Below are 12,918 nucleotides of genomic sequence, written 5' to 3'. Positions count from 1 at the left end.
GGTTTTACTTTGCCGAAGTAGTAAAAGTTACTATATTTTTCTTTTTCTATTTTATGTGATGTGAAGAAGTTAATTTTTTTTCTATATTTATTTAGAAAAAAAAAAATTGGTAATAGTTGAAAAAAGAGATAATAATCACAGGAGTATGAAAACAAAAGCAAGCGACCAATAAAGTAAGGATAATTAAATTCTCGTTTATATAGGATATACACCGAGTGCTTAATTTTAAGTTTAATCGGTGTCTTGACGGTTCCATATAAGCTGAATCCTAGACCCAGTTTTACGAGTGTAATGGGAAATCTCAACTTACTGGATGAGAAAGCATGAACCGAAATGTATATATACACTAAACACATAAAGTTGTGTTTCTCTCTCCAAAATTAATGGTAATAAAGGCACACGGCAATCAAGGGAAACGAAGCCATAACATAAAGAAAGAATATATAAAATGTTCTTATTATAAAATACATTTACTTTATATATATATATATATATTTATTTCAAACAAGATTCCACTTGAATATATTAATTTCAATTATACGAAAGTGACATAAAAAAAAAATTTCTAAAAAAAAACTAATTTTTCACAGAGGAATATGAATATTATTATTTTATAATAAATATTTTATTATATATTTTAATTATTACTTCTATTAATAATCTAAATATTTAATGGAATATATATTGATCGCGACTACAAATTATAATTATATACTGTCTCTCTCTCTCTCTCTCGCTATAAGGTTAATGAACTATCCCGAGGAAGTATTTTCACATTTTTATTGTTACCTCGTTTCATATCGCAATTTTTGCGGACTTGGCAACAAGATGAAACTATTTCAGGAATTCTCGTTCATTAAATATTAAATCTTGATAAAAAAAATATATATACCAATAATAATAATATTCCTATATCAGCTCACATAGCAGAATGATGTGAATCGAAATAAAATATTCCCCTCTGAATTGTTCAATATAGAATCTGTACAATTTAGAAGATATATTAAACCAATATTCAAATATTTGATATATCAAATAATAAAATCGACATTTTTTTTTGTGGATTATTTTTTATATTTTCTTGTAAGAAAAATACTAAATACGAAGTGCCTATAATAAAGTCGAATTTTTTTTTTAAATTACTAAAAAGAAATATTACTAAATCAGTAATATTTTACTAAAGCAAAGGAATGAGGAAAAATGACTAACTTAGAAGAAATTTTCACGAAATTTTACTGAATTGATTTAAATTAATAGAAAGCAAATTTTTGATATTTAATTAATAAGAAACTTTATAGAGTTGAAGAAATTGTGATTTAATGATAAAATTAGCTTTTTAAATTGATCGTAAACTCATAATAGATGTACGAAAATAAAAATATAATTCAAAGGGTTGAAACATCCCCCTCATCGATAGACGACGCTGGGCGCCATCGCTCGACGACGCCTAGAAACAGCGTCTCGACGTCTAAACTCCATTTACCATCCACTGACTTGTTATTCGTCGAGCTCTATATAGCCGGAAATTCATGTCGGTAAAAACATGTTATAATTATCGCCTATGGTAAAGCAAATAAAAAATCTCGCCCCCTTTTCCGTACACTATTTTTTTTAAATTTTAAATCCAAATGATTATCGAAAACACAATTTTTTTTTTTGTATTTTGTAGAAAATCTAATTTTGAATTTTAGAATTTCTAAATACAATATTCTCAGGATTTTTTTAGTAAAGTAAAAAGTGACTTAAAAAAAAAAAATTATTTTTGTGTTGTCCACCTTAATTTTCTTAATTTAAAAAATTAATTATTATTTTATATTTGAGAAGAGAATTATAAAATGAATCAGCCTTAACCCTTTTTTCTCGCTATGCCTATATATATATACACGATCAATTCCATATGCGACTAGTGTGTACCCCTATTGAAGTTTTCCCATTCAACGCCAATCCTGTGAAATCCGGCTCATTAAATCGCATGGGATATTTGAGAGGTGGTTATCTCGCACGCGCACCAAGTATCAAAGAGAGAGAGAGAGAGAGAGAGAGAGAGACTATGCGGCTTGGCACTTGGAAGTGATACACGCGGGTCGAATCATTAACAAACCCTGTCAATAGATATAGATGTCTGCACTCTCAAATCACTATTATCGCAATCAAATTTCCAGAATCTAACCACAAACGTTACTGAATAGAGATTCCAGATCACACTCCATAATTTATACATATATATATATATTATCAGATTAATTCGAATCAAATTTGCCTTTATCGAACCTTCAATCGTTGCCTTCCAATTATAACATTTGCCGCTTTCATCTTTTGTACTTAATCATTAAAAATAATTGTCATCTAAAAGAATATTCACGGTTTCATAATATTAGAAAATTTCAATATGTGGTAAGAGAAATATGAGTCGGTATGAAAAATTACAAAAAATATTTTTTAATAAAAAATTGTTTGAATAAAACAAATATTTTATTATTGGTGTTTTTCCTTTTGTTATTATTATTTGCAATTTTTCTTTATAATTACCTTTTTTTTTACATTGAAAAAAATTTCGATATTATTTTCTTAGACGAATTTTCATTCTTTTGAATTAGCAGCTTTAATAGAATTTATTTTCTAAATGAATTTTTAATCAACAAAATTTTTAAGTACTTTTATTAGGCAGAAATTTTTTTTATTTTTAATTTTTGAAATTTGTGATTTTTTTCAGTATTATTTTTTTTGGAATAATTATGCGCTCCGTTATTTTTTGTACCAGCGCATCACTGGTGTATTAAACTCAAGTAATTCTCTGTTAATATACCAATTATAATTATAATAATAATAATAATAATAATAAAGGAAAAACACCAATAATAAAATATTTGTTTTGTTCAATCGAACAATTTTTTAAAAACTATTTTTTTTTTAGTTTTTGATACCAACACGTAATTTGATTCTTTTTTTTGTTATGTGAGGGCATTCTATTTCAAACGGATCCATGTGAGTGGATTTTTAAATAAATATTTCTTTTTTATATTATATAATTATTATTGCAAATCACAGAATAATGTTTAATTTACTGTAAAGAATTTTTTTTTTCTAAATAAAATAAATATGTCTGCGTGTTTAAAGATATACCACTATATATATATATATAGGCAAGAAACATCAAAGCCCGAAAAGTAAATTGCAAATTGTTGGTATTATATACGCAGTCATTTTGTTTCTTCTACCATGTCGAAAATTATTTGAGAGAAAGAGCATCTTCAAAGAAATTCCAAAAGTATCTAAATTCTCTCTTTCTCTCGTTGATTTTATCGTTGAGAGTATAAAAAAAAAGTGTTTACTATGTTGAAAACTCGGATTAATTTTCTTTCGACCACAAAATGAATATTTGATAACAATGCATAAATGGAAATAATAATTTTAAAAAAAAGCACTGAAACAATAGATCTAACACTGCCCAAGTAACAGGTAATTTTTTCGTTACTACCGGTAGTCACTATCGGTAATTTTTCCGGGACTACCGGTAGTAACAACCAGTAATTTTTCCTAGATTACCGGTAGCCACTACCGGTAGGCACTACCGGTAATTTTGCCGAGACTACCGATAATTCTTCCGGTACTACCGGTAGTTACTACCGGTCATTTTTCCGGTACTATCGGTAGGCAATACCGGTAATTTTTCCAGTACTACCGGTAGTTACTATCGGTAATTCTTCCGGTACTAACGGTAATTTTTCCGGTACTACCGGTAATTTTTCCAGTACTACCGGTAGTTACTATCGGTAATTTTTCCGGGACTACCGGTAGTCACTACCGGTAGTAACGACGGTAATTTTTCCTAGATTACCGGTAGCAACTACCGGTAGTACCGGAAGAATTACCGGTAGTGACTACCGGTAATCCCGGAAAAATTACCGGTAGTGCCTACCGGTAGTCTAGGAAAAATTACCGGTAGCCACTACCGGTAGGCACTACCGGTAATTTTGACGAGACTACCGATAATTCTTCCGGTACTACCGGTAGTTACTATCGGTAATTTTTCCGGTACTATCGGTACGCAATACCGTTAATTTTTCCAGTACTACCGGTAGTTACTACCGGTAATTTTTCCGGGACTACCGGTAGTCACTACCAGTAGTAACAACCAGTAATTTTTCCTAGATTACCGGTAGCCACTACCGGTAATTTTTCCGGTACTACCGGTAGGCAATACCGGTAATTTTTCCTAGATTACCGGTAGCCACTACCGGTAGGCACTACCGGTAATTTTTCCGGTACTACTGGTAGGCAAAGTTAAAATCAAAATTTATTACCAAATAACAAATTTTGATTGTAACTCCCGGAAAACTTACCGGTAATGACTACCGGTAGTCCCGGAAAAATTACCGTTAGTGACTACCGGTAGTAACGAAAAAATTGCCGGTAGTGACTAACGGTAGTACCGGAAAAATTACCGGTAGCAACTACCGGTAGTACCGGAAGAATTACCGGTAGTGACTACCGGTAGTCCCGGAAAAATTACCGGTAGTGACTACCGATAGTAACGAAAAAATTACCGGTAGTGACTACCGGTAGTGAATATTCCGGTAACGGGAGCGGTAATGACTACCGGTAGTGACTACCGGGAACTTTCCCACCTGGATGATAAAATAAATATATATGTATCCTTTGAACCAGTAGCGAAACCCGCATAGAAATTATTATCCCCAACAAGAGAGAAAGAGAGAGAGAGAGAGAGAGAGAAATGGTTAGCCCAGAGGGATAAATTTGAAATTCCTATATTTTGTCCACTTTATCTCCGATAGAAGTCTGGCTAGAATATAATCGGTCCAGAATATGCTTTATTAAAGAGAGAAATAATGACGAAAGGTTTTATACTCGTCGCTCAAACGAATTCTAAATTGCAATTCAATTGCATATTTAATTGACGAGTTTGACGTGTACTCGATTATACCCTCAATTATTTATTCAGTTGCAGTTATTTATTTATTTTTTTTCTATGATTTTTCGATTTTCTAAAAAAAATATCTAACAATAGAAATAAATATTTAATAAATAGTACCTAAAATTAAACTGTTAGAATTTTTATTCGACAGTTTCATTATAGCTAAATTTATAATTATTCGAATTATATTATTTGACAAAATTTTCACATTGTCGATTTATATTAAATAAAAATTATAAAAATAATTCGAAACAAAATAAAAATTATTATTTTCAAAAAAAAGGGGAAATTTAAAAAATGAAAAATAAATTTTAAAGAAGTCTATATAAATTTTCTTGAGAATTTCAACTGTGTTTTATTGCAAAGGTAATTTAGAGGAATGGAATCGCGCGAACAACACACAAGCCAAGACTAATTGACCAGCCATAATTAAGCGAGTGACAGACGCGAGACAGTTCATTGCCAGCAAATCTAAACTGGCTTTATATTAGCAACGAGAGTCCCGGAGTTTTACTCTCTTTCCATCAAAAGGATCAAAGGAATTCATGTCTGGTTAGAATTTTCTCTATACCGACCCTCATTTTTTTTTTTTTATTATTATTATTTTGGTTATCTAATGTCTGATCTTCCATATTAATTTTTAATTATTAACAAAAATTCCCTATTTTAAAAAAAATTTCATTTTTTTTATGAATTTATATATCAAAGTGAAATATGTTTTAATCAATTTAAATTTGTATCAATCACATATAATAATGAAATGAAGTATTCAATTTTTCGTTGAACAATTCCAGATATTTGATCCAATAGTAAACTCTTTTTTTTCGGTGATATATGATACTTGTGAAAACCAATAGCAAACGGGAATTTATTTCAAATAAATTTCTTGTTTTTTTTTTGGTTAAGTTATTGATATATTTGTTTTCTTTTCTATCGTGTTTCAAAAAAAAAAAAAGAAAATTATTTATATTTCATATATTTGGAAGAAAATGAAATTTGAGAAAAAACAAAAAGGGGAATGTAAATTATATTGTTGTAATCTTTAAAGTAATAACGTTCTTAAGAGCATTTGAACCTTCGTGACGTCACAAATCATGGCGCATGACACGCAAACTTCTCAGGTATGTGAAAAGCACAATTTTGAATATTTTTTAAAAAAACCTTTTGGAAAATGTTCAGAATAACATAGACTCTGTCTGTCATGTGCGGAAAATTCAAAATTTTGCGTTTAAAACGTTTTTTAAACAATGTTAAGGTCACAAATCATGGCGCATGACACGCAAACTTCTCAGGTATGTGAAAAACACAATTTTGAATATTTTTTAAAAAAACCTTTTGGAAAATGTTCAGAGAAACATAGACTATGTCTGTTATGTGCGAAAAATTCAAAATTTTGCGTTTAAAACGTTTTTTAAACAATGCCTACATATAAGCAATTCGTGTATTTTTCCTTACTTGTGACAACCAACTTAAACATTGTTTAAAAAACGTTTTATACGCAAAATTTTGAATTTTTCGCACATAACAGACATAGTCTATGTTATTCTGAACATTTTCCAAAAGGTTTTTTTAAAAAATATTCAAAATTGTGCTTTTCACATACCTGAGAAGTTTGCGTGTCATGCGCCATGATTTGTGACGTCACGAAGGTTCAAATGCTCTTAAAGAAAAATAGGAGTTTATTATATTCTTTATGGAAATCAGTTGCAGAGAGTTAAAATATAGAAGAGCTTGCGAATCTAACTGAATTCATTTTCTAAATGTTATTTTCAAACTTGCATTGAATTTTCTATATTTGCCGCAGTTTCCATTTAGAAAAATTGCTAATATCATTTAGAATAGTTAATATGTGACTGTTGGATCAATTTTTTTTTCATCCCACGTGGAAAAGTTCCCGGTAGTGACTACCGGTAGTCACTACCGGTAGACATTACCGCTCCCGCTACCGAAATATTCACTACCGGTAATTTTTCCTAGACTACCGGTAGCCACTACCGGTAGTCACTACCGGTAATTTTTCCGGGACTACCGGTAGCCACTACCGGTAATTTTTCCGGGACTACCGGTAGTCACTACCGGTAATTCTTCCGGTACTACCGGTAGTTACTACCGGTAATTTTTCCAGTACTACCGGTAGTCACTACCGGTAGCCACTACCGGTAATTTTTCCGGGACTACCGGTAGTCACTACCGGTAATTCTTCCGGTACTACCGGTAGTTACTACCGGTAATTTTTCTGGTACTACCGGTAATTTTGCCGGTACTACCGGTAGTCACTACCGGTAATTTTGCCGGTACTACCGGTAGTCACTACCGGTAATTTTTTTTTTTACTACCGGTAGTGGCTACTGGTAGTCCCGGAAAAATTACCGGTAGTGACTACCGGTAGGCACTACCGGGAACTTTTCCACCTAGGATTGAAGTTTTCTGTTTCATCGCATAAATTCAAACCCAATGGAATAGTTTAATAAATATTTTAGTAAAAGAATCTTTTTATAAATTCTTTTTTTTTGCATTGGTTAAATTAAATTTTTTTTTTAATTATTTAAAAGTCAATCATATATTAAAAATAATTTAAAAAAAAAAAAGAAAAAAGGATCGATGGTTGAGTGCGCTTTCTAACTTGTTTTATCCTCCTTTTTTTTCGCGAACTGTATATATATATAGTCTTGAAAATTAATTAATCTCGCGGGAGGGAATTATTTTTTTTTGTCTACAAATGAGGAGAACAGAAATCTCTAGTTTTTTTTCCACTCTTGTTGAAAATATATTCATTGAATCATCTGCATAAGTCTTGGAATATCACACGAAATTTGTCGATTCCACTCACAATTAATATATATAAAAATTCTATCGAATCAAATGAATATAAAAAAAAATAAACAAAATAGAAAAAAGGGGATTTTTATACGTCCGAGAAGTTGGCAACGCCATTTCATTTTTTCAAAAAATCAATTTTTGTGCTAAATTGTGCTAATTTTGTGCTAATTTGTGCTGCAAAAATTTTTTTTGAAAAAATTAAAAATAGGGGTCAAAAATTTAAAAAAAACTGTTTTTGGCAAAAAATTTATGATTCACTTTTATTCCAAACAAATCATTTGTCAAGTTATAATGTAACAACAATACAATCTACCAAAAAAAATTAAAAAAAATTTTTTTTTTTAAATACAAAAATTTAATATTCAAAATTAAAATTTTTAACCATAAAACGGAAAAAATATCAATATTTACGAAAAAAATTTTCCTGCTATATTCTGCACGACAAGCACAAAAATAATCTCAAAAAACATTTTTGAAAAACTGTGTTTAATTAAAAGAAATTGCAATTTTATTACTCAAAATTAAGATTTTTAACCCTAAAATGGGCAGATATCAAAATTTTTAAAAATCAATTTTTGTGCACAAAAATAACCTATAAAAATATTTAAGAAAAACTGTATAATTAAACGAAATTACAATTTTTAAAAAATATTTTTAGAGGTTATTTTTGTGCTCGTAAGAATACACCACAGAAATTGATTTTCCAAAATTTTGATAATTGCCCGTTTTAGGGTTAAAAATCTTAATTTTGATTAATAAAATTGCAATTTCTTTTAATTAAACTAAATTTTTCTAAAATGTTTTTTGAGATTATTTTTGTGCTAGTCGTGCAGAATATAGCACAAAAATTGATTTTCCAAAATTTTAATATTTGCCCTTTTTAGGGATAAAAATGTTAATTTTGAGAAATAAAATTGCAATTTCTTTTAATTAAACTCAGTTTTTTAAAAATATTTTTTGAGATTATTTTTGTGCTAGTATTGTAGAATACAGCACAAAAATTGATTTTTAAAAATTTTGATATCTGCCCATTTTAGGGTTAAAAATCTTAATTTTGATTAATAAAATTGCTATTTCTTTTAATTAAACTCAATTTTTCTAAAATGTTTTTTGAGATTATTCTTGTGCTAGTCGTGCAGAATATAGCAGGAAAATTTATTTTCGTAAATATTGATATTTTTTCCGTTTTATGGTTAAAAATTTTAATTTTGAATATTAAATTTTTGTATTTAAAAAAACAAAATTTTTAAAATTTTTTTTGGTAGATTGTATTGTTGTTACATTATAACTTGACAAATGATTTGTTTGGAATAAAAGTGAATCATAAATTTTTTGCCAAAAACTGTTTTTTCAAATTTTTGACCCCTATTTTTAATTTTTTCAAAAAAATTTTTGCAGCCCAAATTAGCACAAAATTAGCACAATTTAGCACAAAAATTGATTTTTTGAAAAAATGAAATGGCGTTGCCAACTTCTCGGACGTGATTTTTAAACAAGAAAAGAAATTCATAGATAATTAAATAAAAAAAATGATAGGCAATAGATAAGATAATATTATGTCGTGTATGATGTAACAAAATTATGGGCTTTATACTTTGGCGCATGGAACGCGATGCTAAATGCTGTCTAATGAACGCGCATGGATATACGGGTAGGACTTTGATACAAAGGATCCTACATATGCTTTATAAAGCTCACGCAACTATTTGCGCACTATGGTTCTCTGAATTTCAGAATATATATATATATATATATGTGAGTCCTAATGAACCTTTGGTTCTTGACGAGTGCGCATCAGCATACGGATACTTTTTTCCCAGCTGAGAGCACCAATGTTGAAACGCTTTGATTAATTAAAACTCGACTTGCAAGAACTACGGTTCATTGCAAAAAAAAAAAAAAAAAAAAAAAAAAAATCCTTCAGTTCTTATTATCAATGATATATGTGGATGCGGTTTCATTATCATTAAACTGAAAGCTCGCATAATTTCTCAAAAGAAGATTCATATCACTATTGATGGAGGGGAAATGATTAATATTGGAAAGAAGATAATTATTCTTTCAATCTTTACATATATATTAGAACAAAATTCAATTAAAACAAATTCTGAATCATATACACAGAAAAAACTTGGACTCATTTTTGTTGCAACTCATTTTCTTTTGGGTATCGAAATGAGTATGGGACAAACTTCATGTTATTCAAAATGATATTGGCTGGAATTTCAGATTTCTAAGTTGGCATCATAAGCAGAGTAATTTTGTATTTCAATTATTGTTTATAATATTTCAACAACACCAGAAAGATTATTTTGACCAGTACGAATATTTAGAAGTTTTTAAATAAAAATTATTTATTATTATTTACGTAGATAATAATTAATTTCATAAGTTTTTAAATTTACCGCCATTATTTAAGTTGGCAGTACCGTTCCTGTTGTCAAAACACATGTTTTCATTTTTCTAACCTAAAAACATATTTCCTTTATTATTTTATTACGCGATTACAAGCAATTTTTAATCAAATATATTAAGTCTAGCGTGTTATTTACTTCTTTGTAATTATTATATTTCATGTTTTTGTGCAAAATTATTCGTTATTTCACAATATTTTTCCATTTTTCTTTTTCTCAAAATGAAACTTGCCTGTTTCATTTTGATACTTTTACCTTAGAACTCGAAATGACACAACCAGTTTCATTTTTGTTGCGAATCAAATTGAGTATAGAATCTATACTCAATTTGAATTCAAGTTTTTTCTGTGTATGAATACAGAAACAAATAAATATTCATATAATGATACAATTTAAAAATTTGTTAAAAATTCTTAAACTGAACAAAACAAATATTTATTATTGGTGTTTTTCCTTTTCTTATTCTTCTTTCAAAATCAATTTTAGAATAAAATAAATTCAAAATTAAGCCAATTCGGAATCAAATTAATGCTGTTTTGAAAAATTTACCATTACTTTAAAAAAAAGGGGTTTTTTTGATACTTGGAACAAAAAAAATCTAATTACGTAAAGATGAAAATTTTGAAGAAATCAGAATAGAAAGTTAGTGATATTGGAGAGAGCATTTGAAATTGGAAAAAGTTTAATATTGAAAGTTCTCTAGTGGGATTTATGTTGGAGATACGATTTAAGAAGAAAAGAATAAGAAGTTTCGTGAAAAATATTGCAATTTTTATTCAAACTCAACTTGAAAAATAAGTTAACGTTTCTATCTGAAAAAAAAAGAAATTCTATCATTTTTACTTGTTGAACATTCGATAAAAATTGACCTTGAATTTATTTCTAAAAATTTTTTTCTAAAAATAAAAAAATTATTCATGCACCAAAAAAAGAAAACATTTATCCTAGGATTTTAACTTAAAGCCTAAAGCATGTCGAACAATTTGAACTCTATATATATAAAGTTCTTTGAATCCGAATTAGAAGAGACTTTTGACAGAGAGCGCAAACTTTAGCCTCGTCTCTGCGCTTCCATATGTCGACAGTGTGGCTAGCGAAGTGACCAATGCTTCGTGCTTTAGAAACTTTAATCAGTCGGGAACGAAGTAATCCTCTGTACTTAATGGGGCTGTCCTCTACATGACCGCGCGATACAAGTTGAAACTCACGTTAAAACCAACGTTTGCTGAAACGTTCTACAACTCTGAAGGGAGGAGATAAAGCGACGATGGTCCGTAAGGATTAAACAGAACCAGCACAGTTGTAAAAAGAAATTAGTCTTTTTCAGTTCTAATCATTAGGTTTCCTCCCAACAAATTCCTTTTTTTTCCCCCAGAAAAGAAAATAAAACATTATCATTTTCCCGCGGAATAAATTTCAAATTGTTATCTAGGAACATTAGTATCTGAAAAAAACTATTTTAATTTTACTAAACAATCTTAACCTTTTAACTACCGTCGGGGTCTTTCGGACATAAAGATCACGAGAAAAAAAAAGAATAAAAAAAGTACTGGTGTAATTTTCTTTTCGACAATAAATGAAAGAAAAAGAAAAAAATTATTTTGAAATAGGTACTCACCTTTCTTTATTGTTGTTAGCAGTGGGCATGGGAGTTGGTACTCTCGGTGGTGGAACGGGAATGGCTTTTCGTCTTCCAGCATTTGGATTCTGGTGGACGGTCGGTGTAACTCGTCCTGTAGGAGCAATTCGTCCTGCAGTTCGAGGACGTTCCGTTCGCACGTCCATCGCAAATCTAGAAAAAAAAAATCCAAAGTTAATTCGCACCGCTTACAAAAAAAATTGACTCAATTAGTTTAAAAGAAAAATCTCCTTAAATATATTTCTATGGCATTTAAATATATTAATTAATATTTAAATTAATATAAATATTAATTTGTTAATAATTATTTTGATATTCATATATTTATATATCTTCCTATATTACAAAAAGATATCGCCGCCGCCGCCGCTGTTTCAAGAATTCTTGACCTAGGAGGGGGGGAGTCCCCCCTCCTAAATATTGAGGTTATGTTCGTTTCAAGGCTCTGAATTTAGCCACAAGTCCCCCCTCCCTCCTCTCATTTCCCCTCCTCCGCCAAAATGGCCTAAATTTTGAGGTTATGTTCGTTTCAAGACTCTGAATAAAACCGCAAGTTCCCTCCCCTCCCCCGCCAGAAATGACCTAAATTTTGAGGTTATGTTCGTTTCAAGACTCTGAATATAGCCGCAAGTTCCCTCCCCTCCTCCGTCAAAAATGACCTAAATTTTAAGGTTATGTTCGTTTCAAGGCTCTGAATATAGCCGCAAGTCCCCCTTCCTCCTCTCATTTCCCCTCCTCCGTCAAAAATTACCTGAATTTTGAGGTTATGTTCGTTTCAAGGCTCTGAATATAGCCGCAAGTCCCCCTCCCTTCTCTCATTTCCCCTCCTCCGTCAAAAATGACCTAAATTTTGAGGTTATGTTCGTTTCAAGACTCTGACTATAGCCGCAAGTCCCCTCCCCTCCCCCGACAGAAATGACCTAAATTTTGAGGTTATGTTCGTTTCAAGGCTCTGAATATAGCCGCAAGTCCCCCTCCCTCCTCTCATTTCCCCTCCTCCGTCAAAAATGACCTAAATTTTGAGGTTATGTTCGTTTCAAGACTCTGAATATAGCCGCAAGTCCCCTCCCCTCCTCCGCCAAAAATTGACCTAAATTATGAGGTTATGT

At 30.3% G+C, this 12,918-nt stretch overlaps 1 protein-coding gene across 6 annotated transcripts in view; it reads right to left on the bottom strand.

The window, feature by feature from the left end:
- Nucleotides 1-12,918, bottom strand: part of LOC127287127 (kinesin-like protein GA13060) — a 375,235-nt gene that overhangs the window by 271,569 nt on the left and 90,748 nt on the right. For all 6 annotated transcript variants that reach the window (XR_007843837.1, XM_051313896.1, XM_051313892.1 and 3 more), the window contains exon 2: nucleotides 11,789-11,962. Coding sequence is in view for 5 of the 6 variants with exons in the window: in XM_051313896.1 (XP_051169853.1) it covers nucleotides 11,789-11,955 (167 nt within the window). In the remaining variant the exon portion in view is untranslated. The remainder of the gene's footprint in view (nucleotides 1-11,788; nucleotides 11,963-12,918) is intronic.

Source organism: Leptopilina boulardi, unplaced genomic scaffold (genome assembly GCF_019393585.1).
Source record: "Leptopilina boulardi isolate dan_hultmark-lab unplaced genomic scaffold, ZJU_Lbou_2.1 LbouV2_368, whole genome shotgun sequence".
NCBI lineage: Eukaryota > Metazoa > Arthropoda > Insecta > Hymenoptera > Figitidae > Leptopilina > Leptopilina boulardi.
The sequence above is the reverse complement of the archived record's forward strand: the minus strand, read 5'-3'. Positions and strand labels throughout refer to the sequence as shown.